General features: G+C 37.8%; 1 protein-coding gene and 1 non-coding gene across 6 annotated transcripts; one reads left to right on the forward strand and one right to left on the reverse strand.

Annotated features, from left to right (window-relative positions):
- The first annotated feature begins 1,797 nt into the window (after positions 1 to 1,797).
- On the forward strand, positions 1,798 to 1,869 carry Trnag-ucc. The gene has a single exon. It is a non-coding gene; the product is annotated as a tRNA-Gly (tRNA).
- A 204-nt stretch (positions 1,870 to 2,073) lies between these two features.
- LOC110858151 (tripartite motif-containing protein 2) lies at positions 2,074 to 22,147 on the reverse strand. 5 transcript variants are annotated; one of them, XM_035858454.1, is made up of 12 exons: positions 19,929 to 20,263; positions 19,828 to 19,844; positions 8,430 to 8,702; positions 5,513 to 5,785; positions 5,255 to 5,447; positions 4,835 to 5,179; positions 4,551 to 4,746; positions 4,125 to 4,473; positions 3,786 to 4,047; positions 3,118 to 3,701; positions 2,905 to 3,045; positions 2,074 to 2,842 (listed from the first exon to the last, which is right to left on the reverse strand). In XM_035858454.1, the coding sequence occupies exons 3-12, from the start codon at positions 8,628 to 8,630 to the stop codon at positions 2,693 to 2,695; spliced, it is 2,694 nt and encodes an 897-aa protein (XP_035714347.1). In that variant the 5' UTR covers positions 8,631 to 8,702; positions 19,828 to 19,844; positions 19,929 to 20,263; the 3' UTR covers positions 2,074 to 2,692. The 5 variants fall into 5 exon arrangements, with proteins under 5 accessions (XP_035714347.1, XP_035714346.1, XP_035714345.1 ...); XM_035858453.1 differs by lacking the exons at positions 19,828 to 19,844; positions 19,929 to 20,263 and adding an exon at positions 21,725 to 22,147; XM_035858452.1 differs by having other exon boundaries at positions 19,828 to 20,264.
- Between the last annotated feature and the right edge of the window lie 10 nt (positions 22,148 to 22,157).

The raw sequence follows: 22,157 nt of genomic DNA on the forward strand, positions 1-22,157 counted from the left end.
AATATCTTTCTTATTACAATAAAATGGGCGAACATTTTAAAAAATTTAGACTCACAATTTTTCACGAAAAAAGATATAATGACCAATGCTGGTCTAATTTTACGCATTTTTCAAAACTGTTTGCTATGTTTATTTCACCAAATATTTTGCAATAAACGTGATTTTCCACCGTTTGTCCTATTCCTATGGCAAAGTTTTAGTTACAAAGTTACGCTGAATTATCTATCAATTAAGATCATTCGAAAGGAAATCGAGATGTGACAGTACTTAAGGTTCCCTTGTAAGAACTGAAATATTGAGGTTTATGTGATTTTATTCCCAAGTTTAGCATTTATGACACCACTCGACGGTTTCATTGAAAGAAAGACGGCCATTCATTTCCATCCCTTCCACAAAATACGTAGAATTGAATACGGTAAAAAAATAACCGAATTTTGGTAGGTTTATTTATCCGCTGAATAATAATCACTAATAATCAGGAATGGTGTTCATATTTTAACATATTTGTGATAATATCTATTTATGCTCAAATTTGAAAATCATTTTAACATTGCAAATTTGACTTTACCATCATTAAACTCCCATGAATTGAAGTGATGTAAACGGCAGTACAAGAATTATGAACAAAATCTTAATTTATTCAAATCTGTAAACAGTCAAGAAGAATGACGGGAAGTTGAGAAAGCATGAAAAAAGCACATAAAACAGTATTCTTAGTCCGCTGTGGTGCGGACATTCCATTTAAAAAGTCCGGAAATCTAAGAACATTGTCCTTTGAAATATTAAATACCCACTAGTGCTCAATCTCGGACATTAAATGAGAGAAAATTACCCGACCATCAGACCAGAACGGATACCGAATTAAAGTCACTTGTCCCTCAATTGAATAATTCGGATGGGTAGAAAGCAATGATGAGCTTAATTGACTATGTAAGCGTGCATAAATCCAATTCGAGTGATGACTGGCTGACGGGTAAAACCCGAGTGTGTGGTGGGAATTGTGGGGTGGAGAGTAAAGTGATCCTTACAAGGATACCACCCCACCCTTATTTTCACCAATGAATCCCTTCCTGCTTTATATCATCGTCATCATTGCAACAATCAGTGTTAGATTGGTGAAGGGGAGGGCAGGCAGCAAAATGTGTGTATCTGACAATGCCCGGCAGATTATCGTATCCAGTTCCATTCTAAAAACGGTATAATAAACAGCATTGGTCTCATTAAGCGGAATGAAGATTGATCTACGATTGCATCCGCTTCCTCCAACTTTTCCCAGGATTCGACTCTCTCTCGGCATTAGGGACTTTTTTCGAGTGGATTGGAAAGTTCCGATTTCTCACTGCAAATTAAAATCCACTTAATTAAAGTTAACCCTTGTAAAATGCATCCACCCTTACGAAACGAGTCTCAATCCTGCTCTATACACATGAATTAATGCAGAATAAAGTTGTTGCACGTGTCTTTATCGAATTAAAGAATACACAATTTTTTAAATCATGTATAATTGGTTAACAATAGTTTTTTATTCGGCTAAATTTTAAACCCATAAAACTATTGATCTCGTAATAATTTCGAACTAAATTACCAGCATACATAGATCAATCTGCAACTCTCCATGTAAAAAAGAACAATTTGACACACACAACAGGTTTTATTAGATACATACACCCGGACTTTAAAGGATTGACTTGAGCATTTTCTGTGCCGATAATTCTGAACAATGGGCATTGAGTCGTAAAGTTTCGAAATAATTCAAAAATAAATCCACTCCGTTCTCCTCAAGGGTATGTGCAAGATGCGATAATGGTGTAATGGTTAGCATGGCTGTTTTCCACACAGCCGATCGGAGTTCGATTCTCCGTTATCGCAGTAACAATTTTTGCACTTTTTGCAAAAGTTTCTTCAGCCTGTTTTTTTTGTTTTTTTTTTTTTTTTTTTAAAGTTATTTTTTATCTTTGACTAGCAAACGTGCAAAGTTTTCACGAGTTTATGAATTCAAATTGTGGAAAGAAAGCTGTGGAAATGATACAATCTCATGAATGCATAATAAATGTTGACAACAATTTCCCTCAATTTTAAAATTTAGTATGCTTTTATTTTAACCGTCTTTTTAATTCGTCAAAAATTCAGTTATTTTCGCAATTGGTAACTTTATTTAGAATTTTTAATATGTAGTACTTACATACACCACAGACATTTTGCTGGTTGGATTAGTTTCATGTTTTTCCCGACTTTTATTATTTTATATGTATATTTGACTTGATTAGAGTTAGTAAAATTTCCAGTAAAACTAATATAATGATTAACTTAATAATACTAATACTAAATGATAGCAGTCCATTCTGTAAGAGAAATAAAACTTTGCGATGCGTGGTTGGGTTACATAATTATGCATATAGTTTGCAGATGCCTACATTTTTGTGTCAAGAAGAAAATTAACGCATCAAAAAATTGATTGTTTTTACACATTTGGCATTTCGAACTGACCACATCCTTCGTAGAACTTTACGGTTGAAAATATAAGACAATAAAAATATTAAAGGTGGCTTTATAAGGAATAACTTTAGTTAAATATTGATCTATTTAGGTAAATGGAATTGGTTTTATGAGATTGCTCTTCATTCTAAACGGTGGTGATGCATGGGATGCAGCAGATTGGAAAGTATTGATTGACAGGCTTTTTTCTTATGATTCATGCATATTTGTAAAGTTTAACACAATGATTTCCGGAATCGGCGATGGCAACGTAGCCATCCGGCGTCACGGTGAGTCCTTGAGGTCCGTACAACGGTTCTACGGATGTACTCACGTACGACTGGAATGATCCTTGCGAGTCAAATATCTGCAGGAAATTGAACCATTATTTAACAATTGGTTAAGTTATTGTTTGACTTATTAACTAACCTGAATGCGACTATTTCCCCAATCACCGACCAAAATGTTGTCATTTTTGTCCACGGCAATTCCTGTGGGCGCGTTAAACTGTCCGTTGCCCTCACCATTGGAACCAAAGCTGTAGAGATAGTCACCCTCGTGGTCAAATACCTGGAATTTTTAAAATTACTTGGTTGAATACTATGAATTTTTTCATGGAATTGTAGATGTACTCTCACTCACTTTAACACAATGGTTGTGAAAATCAGTAACGATAATGTTTCCCTTCGAGTTCACAGCGATAAAATGTGGACCAGCGAATTGGCCCTCGTCATTCCCCCTGGATCCAAATTTATTCACCAGTTTCCCATTCTGCTGGAAAATGAGGATGGCGGACGCCTTGTTGTCCACGACGTAGAGGAGTCCGCTTCCGTCAACTGTGATCCCCTTCGGCCCCAACAGCTTTCCATGACCGATTCGGCTCATAAACTTGCCATTCGGGTCAAAGATTGAGATCCATTTGTTATCGTAATCCGCCACAGCAATGTTGCCCGTGGTTGGGAGAATGGCCACCCCAACGGGTCGCTGCAGTTGTCCTACTGTTCTTCCCCGTACACCGAAACGGAGCTTGAACTCGCCCGTATTATCAAAAACTTGGATGCATTGATTATTCGAATCGGTGACAACGACGCGTCCATTCGCCGAGGCAGCGACGGCTTGAGGATTCGTAAATTCTCCACGGTTCCGACCTCGGGATCCAATTTTTAGGATGAGGTCGTCCTCCAGGGTGGCGGAACGGCGAGAGCTTGAACCAGCGTGGAATGATCCTGACATAAAATATTGGAGAGCTTTTAAGATATAGATACTTAACTGGTGGATAAACTATAGTAACAATGTGCAAATATTTATACCGTGGTGATGTCCATTGTTAACGGCAGCTTGCTTATTCGAGGAGATGTGTCCATTACTGTAGAATCTGTTCGTGGGTGTGGACATTCTTGAGCGGGGGGAATATGGAGAAGCACCGTTCGCACGGGGGATGCGGGACAGGGAATTTGATCCCGTGGGAGAGGCCGTGGCAGACACGGAGTGACCGTGTGGTGTTCCTCCACCGTTGTAAAACGGTCCTGGGCTCGAATTTGTGGATCTGTCTTCTCCTTCGTATGCGTGGAACTGTAAACATGAACGATATTTATGAATGTGAATATATTTACAAACAGTGTAAACTGTCAATGGATTTATAGCCCTACTTGAAACGGACTTCCGCAAATGTGCTGATTTTTCACGGCCACAGATAAATTGAAGGAGCCAATTCTAGAGACGAGGAACCGAATAATGTAACAACGCGAGTCAGACTCTCTCGGCTGCTCGAGCGAGTAGACGACATCTTTCGTGGATGCGGACACGTGAATGTCGTCAAGGCAAAGGTCTCCACCCGGTGGGGTCATGGGGGCATAAAGGCGAAGAAAATGGCGTCTCCCGATCGGAACGCATCGGGATTCTATCACGTCACCGGAAACAGCCCAACCTTTGTGGAGAGAAGAAACGACACGACCCAGGCCATTCAGATCGAGACGTTCGATCGTTAGATGCTCAAATCTGCAATAAAAAAATTGAAATATAAGTACATGAACTATTTCAGGTCATATGTAATTGTTAATTAGTGATTAACTTACTCCAATGAATGGTCTAACTGCTGCTGAATGTTGACATGGTCCACTTCCATTTTCGCGTAGTCTTCCAACCTTTCTCCAATTTGTTTCTTAACGAATAATATTTCCGTCTCGTTCTCATGGCTGAGTGCTTTCTCCGTGAGTAGGCAACACTCCTGGACATCTTTTAAATGATTTCTTAAAACTGTTCGAGATTTATCTGTGAAAAATAAACAAAGAAAATTTAGGGAAATTGTTGCACCACTACATAAATTTTGGTATAAATTGTAGTTTCATTATTGTCTCACGAATTAGATCCAATTTGACATTATACTGAAGATCCAACTCGTCCAAGAGATTGGATCTCCGCTCCTTCAAGCGTGTAACTAGTTGGTCGAAAGCCGCTGAAATCTGTGCTTCTCCCACAACCTTATTCGAAGCCAGTTCCTCCGCCGCAGTCTCCGCGAGTTGGACGGCATCCTCTAATTTCTTCACTTTCTCCGTAATACCATCCAGTAATTGTTGCAGCCTTAATTTCTCCTCGGCCACAGCGTCAAGAACGCGAATCGTGGAGTGACGTCCGTGCTCAATGTCCGTACAACTGGAACAAACCGCAGTGTCGCAGTCTCGACAGAAGAAACGGAGCGTTTGTCCTGAGGATTTTGTAAAATTATTATTTTTCAAATTTTACATTTCCATTAAATGGAAACTTGACAAGCAAAACTCACCAGCATGACTGGGACAGTAAAGATATCTTCCTGCAGCAGCAGCAGTCTCGTCTTGATGACCATTCGTCTTATTTCCTGTATTTGTCAGGGAGTTGGAGGAACCATCTTTCTTCATGCCCACGTTTTCATTACTGTTGGAGTCGACGGGGTGCAAGGGGGAAATCTGATGGCACGAGGATTCTGGCTTTCCATCCTGCAATGAAATGTTCCAGATTAGTCGAAAATCTACACCTCGTGACGCAATTGAAGATTTCTTACCTGTTTTGAGGGATGCGTCTTGGAGCATGTCGCGCACATGTCCACATCGCAGTCATGGCATTTGAACGAGGCGGCCCCCTTGTCGCAGTAGCCGCACCCGCGGACGAGTTCCATGGAGAGGGAGGACACACAAAAGTTAGTCTGGAGGTCGGAAACTCCTCGTTCTGGGAGAATGGACTGTTGTCGACACTCTGGACAAGTGAGGGAGAGGGACTCTTGAGGCAGATAGTCGATCAGGCAGCCCTCACAAAAGGTGTGGAGACAGGGTAACACCTACGAGGGGATAAATCAAATCAGTGTTTTTGTACGGTTAGAGTGAGAAAGATAGAAATTGCAATGATGGGTGATTGACATGAAAATTGCATAGGACACACATTCGTACGTAGGATGCACGCAGTAACTTTTGATGGAAAGAATCACAACTAATTTCGTTTCTGTGCCATTTCCGGGACATTCTTGCTTTCTGCGTAGTCTGTTTACAAACCCAATAATCTATTTTCCACCATTTTTTCACTTAATCAACTAAATATTCTACTTGTGATAGAACATAAGAGAATATTTAGCTTATTTGTGCCATGCAGTTTAGCATTTCCAACCACAACCCTTGAATTAATGAGGACCTTACAACACCAATTTAAATTTATTAATATGAATATTCATTAATAATTGAAATAGAAAAAAATGGAAATGCAGACAACCTTTTCCATGTAACACAATCTCAGTCTCGTTTAAATGCATGCTGTACACACAAAACACCATGGTCAAATATACCGAGCAAGGACAAGGCTACATGCGTTTTGTGAAATGTCACATGCAAACAGATGCATACCAATAATTTCAGATTTCTTTCGTACTATTTTAAGAAACTTTTAGTATTTCTACCTTCCTACCTTGAGAATGTTATGCGCGAATTATTCAGGACAATGATCTGGACACTTTCCGGTTACTCTGTTTTACTTTATTTGACCTCAGTTCCGCTCATGCAAAAACAAGTTGCCGTATTCCTTCTCACATGGATAAGTGCATGAGAAAAACAAATGACCACGACACGACCAGCAGAATCGGCAGCAGCCAATGAGCCGAGACATGACTGCTGAAAGGAACTGATTGTTTTTGCAAATTCCCTCGTCGCTAAATACCTTCTCCGATTACGGACCAAGTAAACCCATCCCACTAATAAAAACTATATTGCGCGTATAATATTGGGACAGAAGTGTGGTAGTGAAACCATGAAATGAAGTGGATAAATGCAGCCAAAGGTGATGATCCCAACTTCGTCGTCGTCGTCGCAATTAGTTATAACCTTTCCCAAACCATATTACATTTTAGTGTGTGCAACAAATAATGCCATGATCCATGCCATACTCGCTTCATTACATACTTTGTAGGCTTGCACCATCAACTAACTAACTAAATAACTACATAATAGTTGTGCATTTCCTTTAAAAAAGAATTTACGACGAGAAGAAGAGTAGCCGAGTTTGGTTTAATGAATAAGGTCTGACAACTCAGATCATCACTCAGGAGGGGAGCTTGTGAGGTTGATAATAACAGATCTTGATGCCCTTTGGATATGTGGTAGGGTCCTATGAGTGTACTAAAACCTTGAAGTGGTTTGACTCCATGGCCACATTTGCGCCCGCCACACCCACTCAAAAATGCTCAAAAAACGCTTTCACTCCAGTTTTCACTCACTCAAATCCACGCCAAAAATCCAATTTTACTCGGATTTTGAAATTTCTTTCACCATTACACTCCCAGATAGTTGCTTTCTTCAATCCAATGTCAAACTCAATTTTGCTGATGATTATTTCGCAGACATAATTTGCGTTGTTGATTACTACAACAATGCTCATTCAGAATTTTAAATTTTAAAAATACTAAAAATTTCGAAAAAATTGAGTTTGATACTGGATGGAAGAAAGCAACTATCTGGGAGTATAATGGCGAAAGAAATTTCAAAATCCGAGTAAAATTGGATTTTTGGCGTGGATTTGAGTGAGTGAAAACTGGAGTGAAAGCGTTTTTTGAGCATTTTTGAGTGGGTGTGGCGGGCGCAAATGTGGCCATGGAGTCAAACCACTTCAGGGTTTTAGTACACTCATGGGTCCCTACCACATATCCAAAGGGCATCAAGATCTGTTATTATCAACCTCGCAAGCTCCCCTCCTCAGTCAGCCACATGCACATTAAGTATGCAGGAGAATGGACTTTGTTAGTTAGCAGTTTCAAATGCCATCATTATTCTATTGGCTCGACTTAATCACCGTATTTCCGGGAGTTGGTTGGTTAGTTGGCAGTGCTTACTTTGTATTATTTTGCTATGACGTTTACCTGTCATTGATGAGAAATGAATTGGAAATAGAGGCTTAAAAATCAGTGGTAAGTGGTGCTAATTAATTAATTATTATTACAAGGTGACCACCTCAGAAGTCATGCAGTAGGTGACAATTACCATTTATACATAAATGGAATACAGAGAGAGAGAAGACAATTGAAAGTTCGGGAGGAGAACGAATGGCTGAACAGAAGTGCAAGTGATGTAAATACCGACTACACACATACTGAACGTGTGTCGGCACAACTAATTAAGGAATAAGGTTTATGTCACGAAATCAAATATCGGCACGGTTTACATAATATCAAGACTTGCGTAAGACTTGGAAGCAAAAATACATGAAAAATTCATTACAACAATCTCAGCAAGACTCAGTAAAAAGGTGAAATTGCCATGTCTCATTTTGCCTCTTTCATCACCCACCATGAAAATTTATTATCTTCCCCTCGTCGCAATTCATGACGACAATTAAGTGAAACCACTGATTAAAACCAAACCTAGATTACAAGGATTCGATGACAGAAACGTGATGGGTGTGGGTTAAAGTCAGTGTTATTATTATGCTCTAGGCTTAATTACCTTAGGATTTTTGTACTTATCCCTACAGATTGAGCAGCTAAGTGGCGGTCGGGTGACCGTGTCCATCGGTGGGAGGGACGAGCAGCCTCCACTCCCACTCCCAATACTGTTGTTGCTCTCTTTGAGATAGGCAATCTCATTATTGTTGAGCAGAAGCAGACTCAAGCTCGCCGGACCACCCCCACCCGCATCCGCGGACATTCTCTTCTTGGGTGTGCTTGTCAGCAGGCTGGAACGACGGGACGAGGAGGAGCCGCTTCCGCCAGAAATTTGCTACAAATTCACAAAAGAGAGGGGAGAAAATTAGAAACTTTCGTTCAAGATTTGGTGAAACACTGTGCAACGCGTGTTGGGCACCACACGACTGATTTCAACCTGATGACAATTAATTATTGGGATTTATTTATCCATCCATCAGTGATGGACGGTTTGGGATGTACGATAAACAAACTATGTGTGTCATTATAATCAATGAGTAGCACTAAATGTTATCAATGGATAAGGATAAGTTGGGAATGTCGTTGTTTCTTTGCTGAAGTACTTATTCAAACGATGAAAATATTTGCATGTCCACGATATCTTTATTTGTGACAGAAAAACAAAAGGTTCTTTGATTAGATTGTAACGGGTATAAAAATATATAAGATTTCCTATAAACTTGCGAAATCGCACGTGCAAAAACATTGTATGTACAAAGGTGAAAGGGACTGTGCAGAAAGTGTGTGATCGATTTGAGGGTGGGGGTAGGGGTCAAGACTCCTATCCTTTCTATGCTAATTTTAACGTGGGGCATAGAGGTCACTTCAGGGGGTAGGGGTCAAAATTCACCGAAAATCGACCAAATGCTTCATGTTCAGTTTGTAACTAACAATGCGTTTGCATACACGTCCAAAATATCAGAGATACAAGAGAGAAATTTCAAAGATGCATGACAACAAGATGATAACTTCTTATCCAAAAGGAAGGAAATACGTTTTGATAAGATGTATGTATAAGATTAAAATAATTATTTGTTGTTGACCTTAAAACGCACTCAATTTTCATCTAAAACTTCAAACTTTGCGAAATAGAACAAAAATATTAAATGTAACAAATCTAAACCCCCAAAAGAACTAAGAAAACCACACTTTCTTGAACTCACACACTCCGAGTCGTTAGCCACTCACTAATGAAGCAGGATAAAGATAAACTAAAAATCCATCAGGTAAAAATCGATACTTTGTATTAATCGATAATCACACACACACACTGATCCATAACTAAAACTACTTATTTATTGCAACCAAATTATGAACAGGACGAAGCACGCTTACATATTTACTTTATGCCACTAACTGCATCTCTATTGTTTCATGAACATACCGTCCTGAAAAGCACAACAATGCTCTTCCCAACAAATTTGCATGTGTCTCTTTCATCATCTCATGATAACAATATCTTAGATTGGTAGTCTTCACTCCCTGAATATGAATACACGCCATGCACATCTCTCGTCTCATCCAGAGCCAATTAAATCACGGACGGAATAAATGCGTGCTCAGCCATAAATCAAAAACTAAATCTTCAGTCACCAGCTATTGGAGATAATTGGATAGGATTCGTCTCAGAGCAGAGAGCCCATTGTTCCATCGTCATCAGCATCATCTTTTTTAATTTTAGTCAGAGTTAACTCGTGTGTACGGGAAAAAAAGAGTATTTATTTTGCAACCAGAATGAACAAAGAGTTGATCAACTAGCTAAAAGATCCATCTACCGATTGCGCGTTTAACCAGTCATGCTTAGAGACGCCATAAGGGTGAGCGTAGCATAAAAAAGCTATCTCTTGTTATCATAGCGTGGTATGTACCTCGCTTTTTTAGGGGTTGAGGTTATCTAACAACTAGTGAATGATAACAAACACTGTCTTAATTCATATTCAACTCAGGATGACGATATTATCTGTGACTGATTTAACAGACATACGTAATAAATCGTTAAAAAGTCGTTAACTAAAATGTATCCATATAATAAATAAGTATTCGCTGCATTTTGTCTTAATGTGGAATACATATCCGCATTTCTACCATTTTTAGCATAACCCTTCTCAGTACATGTGTTTTGCTATTAACATGTCAATACAAGTGGAGTCGTGTTTAAGCATTGGTTCGAAAATCAGCTACAAAAATATGACGAGTGACATCATCGCATAATCATGCAGCACTATTTTTGCCGTATTTCTTATCCTTTGTTAGTGGGTGCTACTTGATAATGGAATGGTCACGTTTATTCCACATTATTCCCTGGCTTAAATCCGCATCGTACACATTTGCATGGCAAGAGGAGCTCTTCGATCTTTTCAAGATTTCAATGTGAATGTCACGAACGTTCAAATTTTAAATTTTGAACCAAATCAAACACATTTCAAGGTGACTTATCCCTCGAAAGTCGTTACTTCACAGGTTGCTATCATCACTCAAAAAGGAACAATTGCATAAAGAGGCACAACAAAGAAAAGAATGGACCCAGCCAGACCCCAGAGCTATATTAATCCTTCTATAGCATATAAATAAATATATGTGCATATGGACACACTTGCCACCAGCAAACAAACAGACGATAATAAATATGCAAATGAATAAAATAAACAGAATTGAATTCGTAATCGTGTTAGTAATAAAAAATATGAATCGATTGATTCTTCTCGGGTCCAGAGGTGGTCAAAAATACGGCACAAAATATGTACAATACAGCCACAGGCACAGAAACAATATATCGAAAACAGACACAATTACTTACATCGCATAATGTGTATAACCAATAAATCCTGTAATTACTACTTTATTTTCCCCTTCCACGAAATGAAATGATAACCAACGCAATAAAAATATGGCATTATTGTCCTTATTTAGTGTAAATACATACGGATAACATGCAAATGGACAAACATGCAAATATGTTAATGCCTTTGTTATTGTTGTGTCTCTAATAGAATAAATACTAGAATAAGACTAAAATGATTCATGAGACGTCAATATTATTGCTCATCCGGAAAGAAGAAGAAGAGGAGCATAAAACTAATTTAATTTCGTAGATATGCGATTACTAAAAAAATCTATTATTGTCCAGATCAGTGACACCGCGTGGTTTTACAGATTAGTTAGTCCAACCTCCCCGTAAATTTACGAGAATAATAAAAAAAGAATCGTAATAATAAACAACACCACCACCACTTGAGATTTGATGAGCGACTGGATTTTCACAACCGGGTGGGCGCTGGGTGGATATTCGTTTTGAGAAGTATTATTCCACGACCAATGACTTCTTCCTACCATTGTTGCTAACTAGTCCAAAATAAAATTGCAATCCATGCACCTCTGTTTGCGGTTGGGGTAATAAAATCGGGGTTAAAGACACGAAAAGTGACAGAGTTGACGAGAGTGAGAAATAGAATTAGGCAATCGTTTAGCTTCGATTAATTATTATGTGGCTGAAAATTATTTTTAAGATTTAGTTTCACGGCCTCTTTGAAACACGATATTGTAAATGGTGTGCAAATATTTGATTTTTTTCTTTCCCTTCACACACACATCGTGTCAGTCAAGAATTGTGCAGAAAAAATTTGCAACTCGACACAACAGTCTGGATTGAAAAATTGTCTCAATTACTGCCAAAATATTGCAATGTCATTCATAGTTGTAGTAGTGACACAAAAATTATTTTGCATACTTCTCTCACACTCATAGAATATGCCTACATACACACATTTGTAGTACAAATTTTGCACCATTGGCTGGTATGTCTTTAATGGTGGAGGCTACTGCACTTAATTTAATTCGTACTGCCTCCTCTAACTAATCACCCTGCCACAATAATTATGTTTGAATGGGCTTCACCACCATTAGTGCGAACGGAACAGAAGCCATAAAATAAATGAATTACACACATTCTGCGACTGGATTTCCATACGCGTTAACTGACCGACCACAAAAAGTCACTAATAGTAATGATAGATAGTAAAGATAGTTTCTACGAGAAAAGTGACCTCAATTTCAGTCATCATCGTCCCATGTTCCTACTCTTCCTCGCCCCTTGTATACAATTTGCAAAAAAAATTGCGAATTTCCTCCACCTCCTCCTCCTCCATCGTGAAAAGATGAAAATGGATACTTGGAATTTTTGGACAATTCATTCGTCACGTTTCCCATGACCAACCACGTTTCCGTTTTCCACTCGAGCGATCTCTCCTCAAGAGCAGAAATAAAGGAAGATTGTTGGCGATGGATGATGATGGTGTGAAATGAACTTGAATCTAATAATCCCCTTTACATTTTTTTGCTCATTGTGCAATCTTAACGTGAGTTCCACATTTACCTTTAATTCCATTCCACTATTCGACACAATAATAATAGAATTGAGGAAAGAACAGGAACTATTACATATTGTTCTTGCTTGTTAGTGAGAATGACGCTAAAAATACCAACATACAGATATTTACACTTTGGTGCACATTATCTCTTGTGCGAATTTGCTACTATGATTTTTTATAAAATTGGCACTGACTGACAACCATTGCGAATCAGAGAGATGAAAAGATTGCATCACTCATCGTTCACTCCTGTCGTGTGTATTTTTTTAAAGAAAAGGAGGAAGATGCGGAACGGGGAAATGGATGATGACGATGTGGCTGAGCAAAGTAAAAGCAAAAGGAGGAGACAAGAACAAGAATGCAGAGAGAGAAGAGAGACTTGCCCTTGTCTCTCCAAATATGGACGAATTACTCAGCACGTCGTGGTAAATTGATATGTAACGATTTTGCCCAAGAAAAAACATGACTTGATGCGATGCGATGGGAAGAAATGAGACGTTATTGAATGACTTAATAAAGTTAAGTGATGTAAGCAATAAGAAACGATGTTTTGCAGTTATAATGATGCATGTGTTTATGCGGTCGGCTTTATTGTTGTGTAAGTTGAGACGAGGAGGAATGAATATCTGCATAAGAATAAAAGTGGTGCAGGTATGCGGTCCATCATTCTCGTGGCTGGATGGACTACCTTTAGCCTGACTTTTTGTTTGATGGGGTGATGGTAATTAACTCCTTATATGGAGAGAGTTCGTTTAAGGCAGGAAAAAGTGAAAGCTTTCTTTTTGTCCAGCTTATTCGTCCAATAGTGAATTAAGAATATATGTATTAGGCGAATATAAGCTTAAGTGAAAAACCGGATATTTCTGCTACCGGTTAAAGAACAATTAAAGAAAAGGAGGTCAGACTCGGAGAACAATAACCATGCAGTCCGGCTCCCTAGTGAAAGTTGAACAATACGTTTTTGCATAACTATCACCCTGAAAATGGTTAAGAGGGTGCATGACATGACTCAAGTTAAGGGCATGCATGCGTGTTATGCCGTGTGGGAGGATCCTTTGACCCAGAAAATCGTATTGCGAAATTGTGTCTCCCTCCAGCCGGGGAATAGCATTTCCATAAAATAGGACAGACAGTGTGGAGACCTATATTCATTTCTGGTAATTAGAACAGCGAGAATCAATATTGGACCCTGACAATATTGGCAAGTCCAATTTTACTCGCATGTACTCAATGTGTGCATGCATCCATACATTTCCCATGCATGGTATACATTTATCTATGACAGACTGCATGGATCCGTACCTTCATGGTGATATACCGGTCCGTGCATAAATATTAAATGAGTTGACCAACAACGTTGACCCAGTCCTAGTTCTACTTTCTCCGCCGAATCGATTTTAGAAATGAGGGCAAATTTTTGCGACATTATTTTTAGAAGTCTCATTAAAAAAAGTAGTATTTTTTACACCTATTTAAATTTGTCTACCACAACTGCGTAGAAATTAAAGGTCAAAAGAGATTGAGTCATTATCACTGAAAAATCAAACGCCTCGTGTCGCACTTTACTCACTTCGCAACAATATGCAACTACTTTTGTTGTTTAATAAACACACAATTTCCTGATAAAGTGGTGGATTGTCAGGAAAATAAACAATACATTTTTTGAGGGGAGATTCATCACCACAAAATTCAATGACCGTATTATTATTCAATCTCGTATGAAATACGGACACCTCATCCGCTTATCCGTAACTTGCCTCATTTACCCCACCACCTCCGTTTATGTAAGCGTTTTATTTATTATGTTATCGTGATCAGGAGCGCATACAGCTTATCTCTCATCGACACCAGCCTGCTAAGCCAACTGCAAGGGTGCACTTAATTGTTTCCAATGAGTCTGATTGATGATAACCAGCCAGAAACAACGAGTTTATTTGTTGGTCCAGCGGATAAACACGTTGGCCCTGACGCATGGAAATGTGCAGTGCGACACATAATCACATGAAATCGAAGCGATGATCTGGACGGAATATTATGAAACATTTTTTAATGTATCTTAGAAAAATGGGAATTACCCTTTCAAAGTAAATGGCCAGCATCATATCTTCCCCGTTTGAGAGCGAATATGCAAATACTTTGCAATTTATGGAATTTTACAACACCTTGTTCATTGATAACGACTCTATTTCTGTTATCAGTCAATAGAACTGATCAGTCAAGTATTCATTAACACAAATCACTAGTCTTGGTCCCATCCAGCCGTTCGAGAGGAGCAGACGTAAAAACGTAACACATATTTCATTCAAGTGTCAATTTACCCAATTTGTGTATGCAAATGCACTTGTGCAGTGTTGAATGCTTCTCGATAAAAAAAGAAACTATTTGATAGATAACTTTTAATTAGTCATGTTTCCACCGTCGGTCATGTGTGAGACATTCCGATGAATTTAACTGAAATGAATCACCGGTCTCACTTTCTCCAAAGTTTCTCGTCACTGTTCTCTCATCGAACACTATCCTTCGACTCAAGGTATGCAACTAAGCCAACACTTCCAAACCGCCTTCCACATACATAACTGTTCCGTAAAAATGACACGTTTTAACCTCTTCACAGTTAAGTCAACACTTCCTTATTTGTTTTCACTGGAATTAAACAGATCGTTTGGTTTTCATCGTGTATGTTTAACACACGACGCCAAATTCTAACCAAAGTCTGTAAACTAATTGAGTTTCAAAATGTGGCCAAATTTGCATACGGTGCAAGAACTAGACGACTTTCCTTCCAGGAGTTGCAAGAACGAGTGGAATGGATGAAAGGCGAGAGAGAGAGAGTTGTCATTCATGGACCTCTGGGACCACGACTCGACGAAGCACAGGACGACGCTATGTAGTACCAACAATACAGCAAAACAAATGTCTGCTGGAGCTAACTAAGTACAACTTTTTGCAAACTTATTTTGCCAACCGTTGGAGGTTGCGAATATGTAGCAGTAAGTAAGTACTTACATACATGTGTATGGCAGGCAGGCATGCTTGAATGCATGCAAATTACAATGGGTAATGCCTCTCTCAACTTCTGTTTAGTTGTTCTGACTGGTACGACGACGACGACGGTAATAATGTTCACCGAACACAATGCATATGCATTACCAGCACCAATTCACCAGAGACTTTAACTTTAACTGGTTGAGAGCTAACATAATGCCTGCAACACTATAACTTGCATGGTTTCACTTTAACTAATTGTTCCTCGTTTCAATACAACAAGTTGATATGCTAAATTCATAATCGCATCGCACAGTGGGACTGAATTTGAAAAGGACAGTGATTTACAACCAAGCGGTGCAGTGGTGGTTCAGAGATTGATATTGCATTGCATTGCATGCGTATTGATTGATTGGTCCTGGATGGATGGATTTGGCTGGGTGAATTTGGCGAAATGAAGAGAGAAAAAAACGGAAAAATGTTTACAAATAATTTTACTTGATTGCTGACTGACTAGATTATTAAATGGTTTTGAGACGAAATAATTTGAACCAATTTACAAATTTTTGATGTATTTATGAAGGCATGGATCAAGTTGAAGGTGGATGAGATGAGATGAGATGAAAAAAAGCATGTCGATAACTGCGCAGATTTCAGCTGTATATTAATCATACCTCATACATAAGTCTGATTTTTACTGGGTGGGGATGGATCAGAGAGCACAATAAAAAACTCTGCCGACCAGCAGGGTACTTTATTAATTAAAGAGTGCATGCATTGCCTGGACAAGACTAGAATTAAAATTAAGCCCTTGCTAAACAATGGAGAAACAAATGCCGGTAATGAAGCAATTTTCATTATTAGTTAGCACAAACTCAAGTTCCGGTTAGTTAGCGTTTGTTCTTATCAATACTGACACAACTAACTAGGCTAATTGGCAAGGGGATTGGATCCAGAGTAACCAAATTCCCACATGTAATTCAGGCCGCTAAATTAATTTATAATAAAAACAGAACAATATTAAACCATGTGACCTTCATGGATGAAATTGTAATACGAATATATATGCTTAATAAAAAAACATCATAAAAGTTCCTGGCATTTGGCATAACTTTAATGAATGTGAGAAATATTTCTGCCATAAAAACTTCGCATCTTGCCCTCAGTAATTACTACTTTCTAATTTAAAGCCGACACATTAACTGGAAGGAAAATATTTTGATTGATCCTTGGAAAACGTGACTACCTTATAAATCCAAATGGTGTACTTTACGTAAGAACTTTCATCACCGCAGTTGTGATAATGTCTAAAATTGCGCATTTTGCATGTGATGATTTCTTCTGATAAGAAATCCCAAATCACTTTAAAATCCGCATAACATTAGAATTTCTTCAAGATCCATGTGCGTAATTGCAATCTTTCTCTCAATTACACGTAATTATTTATTTATTATTTCCCCAAACAAACCAGTTAACCAGCATAGCACAGCATAAGAACAAGCATATGCACCACCAGTATCAATTTGCATAATGAGACAGGCATAAAACTAATGGAAAACTGGAATATTTAGATAATAATACTGTACATACGTTCTCGCACATGAATTTTAAGGTTCAATCTCATCTCTCATTGTTGAATTACACACCTTACAAGCAGCCACTTAGATACATATTTATACACATAAATACACGTATGAAACAGTCATCTTCTTCACCTCCAACAAAACGTTGGGATGAATGAATGGCAATTGATTCCATTTAAAAATTGTAAAGTCAACACGAGGAGAAACTGACCAATCGCTTAAAATATTTACCAGCCAGCCAGGCAGGCAACCCAATAAGCGACCACATTCCACCTCTACTTATTTACCACATTAATTCTCATTCCTCATGTCAAGATTCTTAAACGAGTTTTCATCTTTAAACTTCTAGAGAAATTAGTGACATGAAAAATTGTCCTATGCAAATATTATTTAAATGAGAAATTTATCGTCATCATCATTAAATTTAAAATTGAGTATTAACTAAGATTTATACATAAGATATGATTTTTGCATAATAATTAAAAGTGTAGAAATATAAAAAAAGATTTTTCAAGATTAGGTTAAAACTTGCTCGAATTAATTATTTAAATTATCCAACTTTGATACTTCGGATTAGCACGTCAAAATTTTTTTGCAAAGAATGCAACAACAAGTCGTCAACTTGATAATTGTTGTGTCATGTTCGCCTCAATAACCAACTTGAGCTCCTTATCAAAGCAGCCTTACGCACGCATTCTGCTTGTAACACAATAGCTCTCATTAATTAATTGTCACTCAATCACCCTCCTCGTTCTAGCCGTGCGTCCAGAATTCCCAGCTGAAAACTGGATCAGGAAAAGAGATCATATCAAAATCAAGGAAAGACCAACTTCTTGAACAAATTCTTGTTGACGGACCACGTCCACTGCAACTCTTCCACCTGTCAATTCCAACTCTCAAGTTACATCCACTACATGAATTTTAATGTTCGATTAATTATTATACTCGATTAAAACGAGGCAAGTCGCATAGTAAGGATACCTCCACTCATAAATAACTACATAATATTTCCCTTGTAACCAGCACTTGACCACGTACGAATTTTACATAATGCAAGTCCTCCTCAACCTGATTGAGATGCTGGATGTGCAGTCATGCTGGAGGCTATCGTAAAAAATATAATTCATTCAAAGTAATTCTACCAGATTCAATTTCAATTTTGATTCTGACGATGACGACGACGACGAGGGCTTTAAAAAAACGCTGTTGTTCTCATACGTTCGTACGAGGATAAATAAATATACGCAATAATTGTATTTGACACCTCACTGGGTGAAAAAATATATAAATTTTGAACAACAATCCATCATTATTATGCTGCAAAGAGTGGTAAACTATGTCCACTGACTGGCACGAGAGACAATGGGATTCTATGCACATGCTTTAGCTACTCGTTCTTTTGTGACAATGAATGGAGTGGAATCAAGTATGTGAGAATATTAGATAAGACTTGGATCAGGAGTCGAATAACCAAGCTCGATATTTGTTTAACAAGGAAGACAATTCAAAGTCAAGGATTGTTCAAGTGTGATGGACGAGTGTGTATGAAAATGTAGAATCAAAATCCTCCTATCTTTTAATAATATAATCATCATCAATTTCACTACGTGTTTGTACAAGCCTTAGTTTTATTGTGGTGTCGCACGGATGGATACGTATCAATAATAAATTAATTAACGATTTATATATGTTTTGGATAATTATGTTTGTTCAATGCCCACTTTTTGCAAGTGGCACGACCAAATATGAAATATTATTTTAAAACATTGATACCCAATTTATTTACTCGTATCGATATTCATCTCGTCGATCCTAGACGCATAATCGTGATGAATGAGGAACACACATGCTAAATGGAAAATTGTGTTCCAAATATGGGCAAATTGTTCATGTTCTTCATGTCATTCTTTAATTTTTTTCTGTCCCTACTCATATCAGTCAGCAGTGGCATTTTCTTGTATGTTTGTGTGTGTGTGCCTTGTTGAGGTCAAGGATAGAGGAGTAAGTATGGATGGATAAAAGTAAAACATGCGTCAGAAATCAAAACTCGGGATTTTTTGTGTGGAAAATGTTCACATTTTTACAAAAAAAAATTAGACATGAATGACACATTCCCATTGTTGTACGTGGTGTGGTGTTTGATTAAAATCAATATATGCGCACTATTTTCCAGGTATGAATAAGTACACGTAGTGACATTTCCTACTCGTCTGATATGTGTATGTACATGTACGTATCAAAATTAGGCAATAATTGATGACCAAATGTGGAATGGATAGATTATTATTATTATGTTTCAATCAGCCGATTATTGACCAATATTTTGACTAATTGTTTACAAATGAGGAATGTTCAGTGTTTTAGCTGGAGAAACTTTTAAAACGAGATAATTCCAACTAACTACAAAATACGCTATTTTCTGTCTCAATGATTGGATTATTGTTAGTGAATGGCTAAGAAATTAATGGTTTTAATAGTTATTTACCTTATTAGTAAGAAATGCTTCCATTCAGTCCAGTGTAGTTAGGAAAGGGTATATTAGTTTAATTGATTTTTAACGTATACTTGTTATATTAATGTGCTAACCGGCAAGGCAGCGAGTGTCAAACGAATTCCATGTATGTAAAGTAAAACTGCATGTCAAACACTATACGTAATTGTGCTTCTCCATCTCATAAAATAAATGGTTGTTATGAAACTAGACCAGTTTTACAGCTTTGGTTAATACAAACACTGGGTTAATAAATAATTCCTTGTTAAACATAACTATTTATTACGGTATTTCCTTTAAGGCTTAATTCTTACGCCGATGGTTTTTTTTAGTAATAAGCAAACAGTTTTAAGAACGAGTCAACCCTAAATTCCTTTTCCTATTTACCTCCACCTCCACCGGAACAACTATTCCCGAGAATTGGTCAAGAGCAAATAACAGCGAATTTGCCATCATGATAACTTTTCCGACTTTTGCAATCCCAATCCCACCCACCCATCGAATAAGTGTGTACATACATACGTACATCTCTCCACCGGGGAAGGAAACAGATGATGATGAGATGATTTAACTGGGCTTAACATTACATGCAACTTACTTAAGTGTATAACCAAACCAAACCAAATCAGCGACGTGGTGTGAGAGGGAATATATAATGCTACACAAGTGGTACATATCATTGCAAGGTATGTTTTACTTATTCGCATCTCATCCCACTCAACGCCGTGATTTCCTCCACAGTATCCATGCAAAAAGTGGAGTTTGTCAGAGAATAAAAGAGACTGAGAAGAATTGCGAGCCAGCTAAAACCCTCCGGCTTGATACACACAACACAATGCAGCAGCAAATAACTTTTAACCATGCAACTCAACCAACAAATGGATACGTAGCAAAACTATAGATCTGTTGTGTCTGAAACCTGGCAAACTGAAAACCACCGACAGACACAGGCAGACGTAATGCAGATAAAATAAAGTTGGGTGTGAATACGGGGAGTTGCAGTTTAGGTTGGATTAGTGCTTTCATACTTTTACATAGATTGGTATTTATTTAGCATGATGAACAAGACGCAGATGAATTTCATACTTGGGATAAAATTAAGTTCTGTTTGAAAAGATTTTTTTTTTCACACGCTGATATTTGCAAGTTTAAAGGGATATGTTTTTAATTAGCTTTGGAGTTAATTATGTCTGTGAGATAATTACGTGTGTCGACATTGTTGCTTGGAGAGAGGCTCTGTTCGCATACGAATGAATAGAAAATGCTAACGTTTACTTTTCACGAGTTCTTTAAGAATAAAGATGAAAGGATTCTGGTTGAGGAAATCTTGACGAGATGTTTGACTCGGTTCCTTCCTGCTCCTAATTGATTTTTCAGTAGTATTGATTTACAAAAAAGCTACGTTTTCGTATTTACAGTTATTCTAATTCCCTTTGTGAGATTAGCGTACATTTGGACTCGAGTTGCTGCGACTGTGGTGTAGGCTCCTGTCTTTTGTATGTACTGCTTTAAATCCCCATTTACTGCTGCTGCTACTGTTTGACAATGATGGGGTTATAAGGTGCATTGAACCAACCCGGCTTTAAAAATAAAACCGCAAGAGCAATTCATACCTTTAACTTTTTAGACTTTTTTTAAAGCTTTTTTGGTCATTTCGTCAAAAAGATTGTGGTTTTTGTGGAATCAAAGAAGTAAAGGTTGCATTCTGTGAGTTCAAGTTTTATGAATTTATGGGTGGGCAAATATCGTCAAAGGCGGATGGATGGACGGGTGTAATAGAGAACCAAAGAAAATTGGGATGATGGATGTCTTAGAAATGGAATGGAGTGGCGTCTGTTTGAAAGTAAACGTGACGTGGGGACGAGACAAAAGTGAAAAAATGCGGACTTACCCATCAAAATGTTTCACAAAGTGACAAGAGAAGCAGACACCTTATTTGCTATTTGAGTACCCACATCACACACCGAATTAACCAAGGCTACAGAGATTATCACCGTCCTTATGCTATCAAAATATGAGCATATTTTATCCGAAAATATCCGCAAGTTTATAAATACTGGAATTTTGCAAAACTTTTAATACGATTTTTTTACAACTTTACTTTCACTTTCACGACTAAAAATAATCTCACAAATCATGGAATATTATTGCTCAGAATTGGTTCAATGTTTGTGCTTGTTTGCCACAATTCACGTCAACTTTCTTCCTCAAGCTACAAGCTAAAAGAGATATGATGAGAGGAAAAGATTCTGTTGACTGCCTGCCTGGCAGAAGAAATTTTGAAATTCGGGCAGAAGGGGAGATGATGACGATTTCGGGATTAT

The sequence above is a fragment of the Folsomia candida genome, unplaced genomic scaffold (assembly GCF_002217175.1).
Source record: "Folsomia candida strain VU population unplaced genomic scaffold, ASM221717v1 Fcan01_Sc020, whole genome shotgun sequence".
In the NCBI taxonomy this organism is placed as follows: domain Eukaryota; kingdom Metazoa; phylum Arthropoda; class Collembola; order Entomobryomorpha; family Isotomidae; genus Folsomia; species Folsomia candida.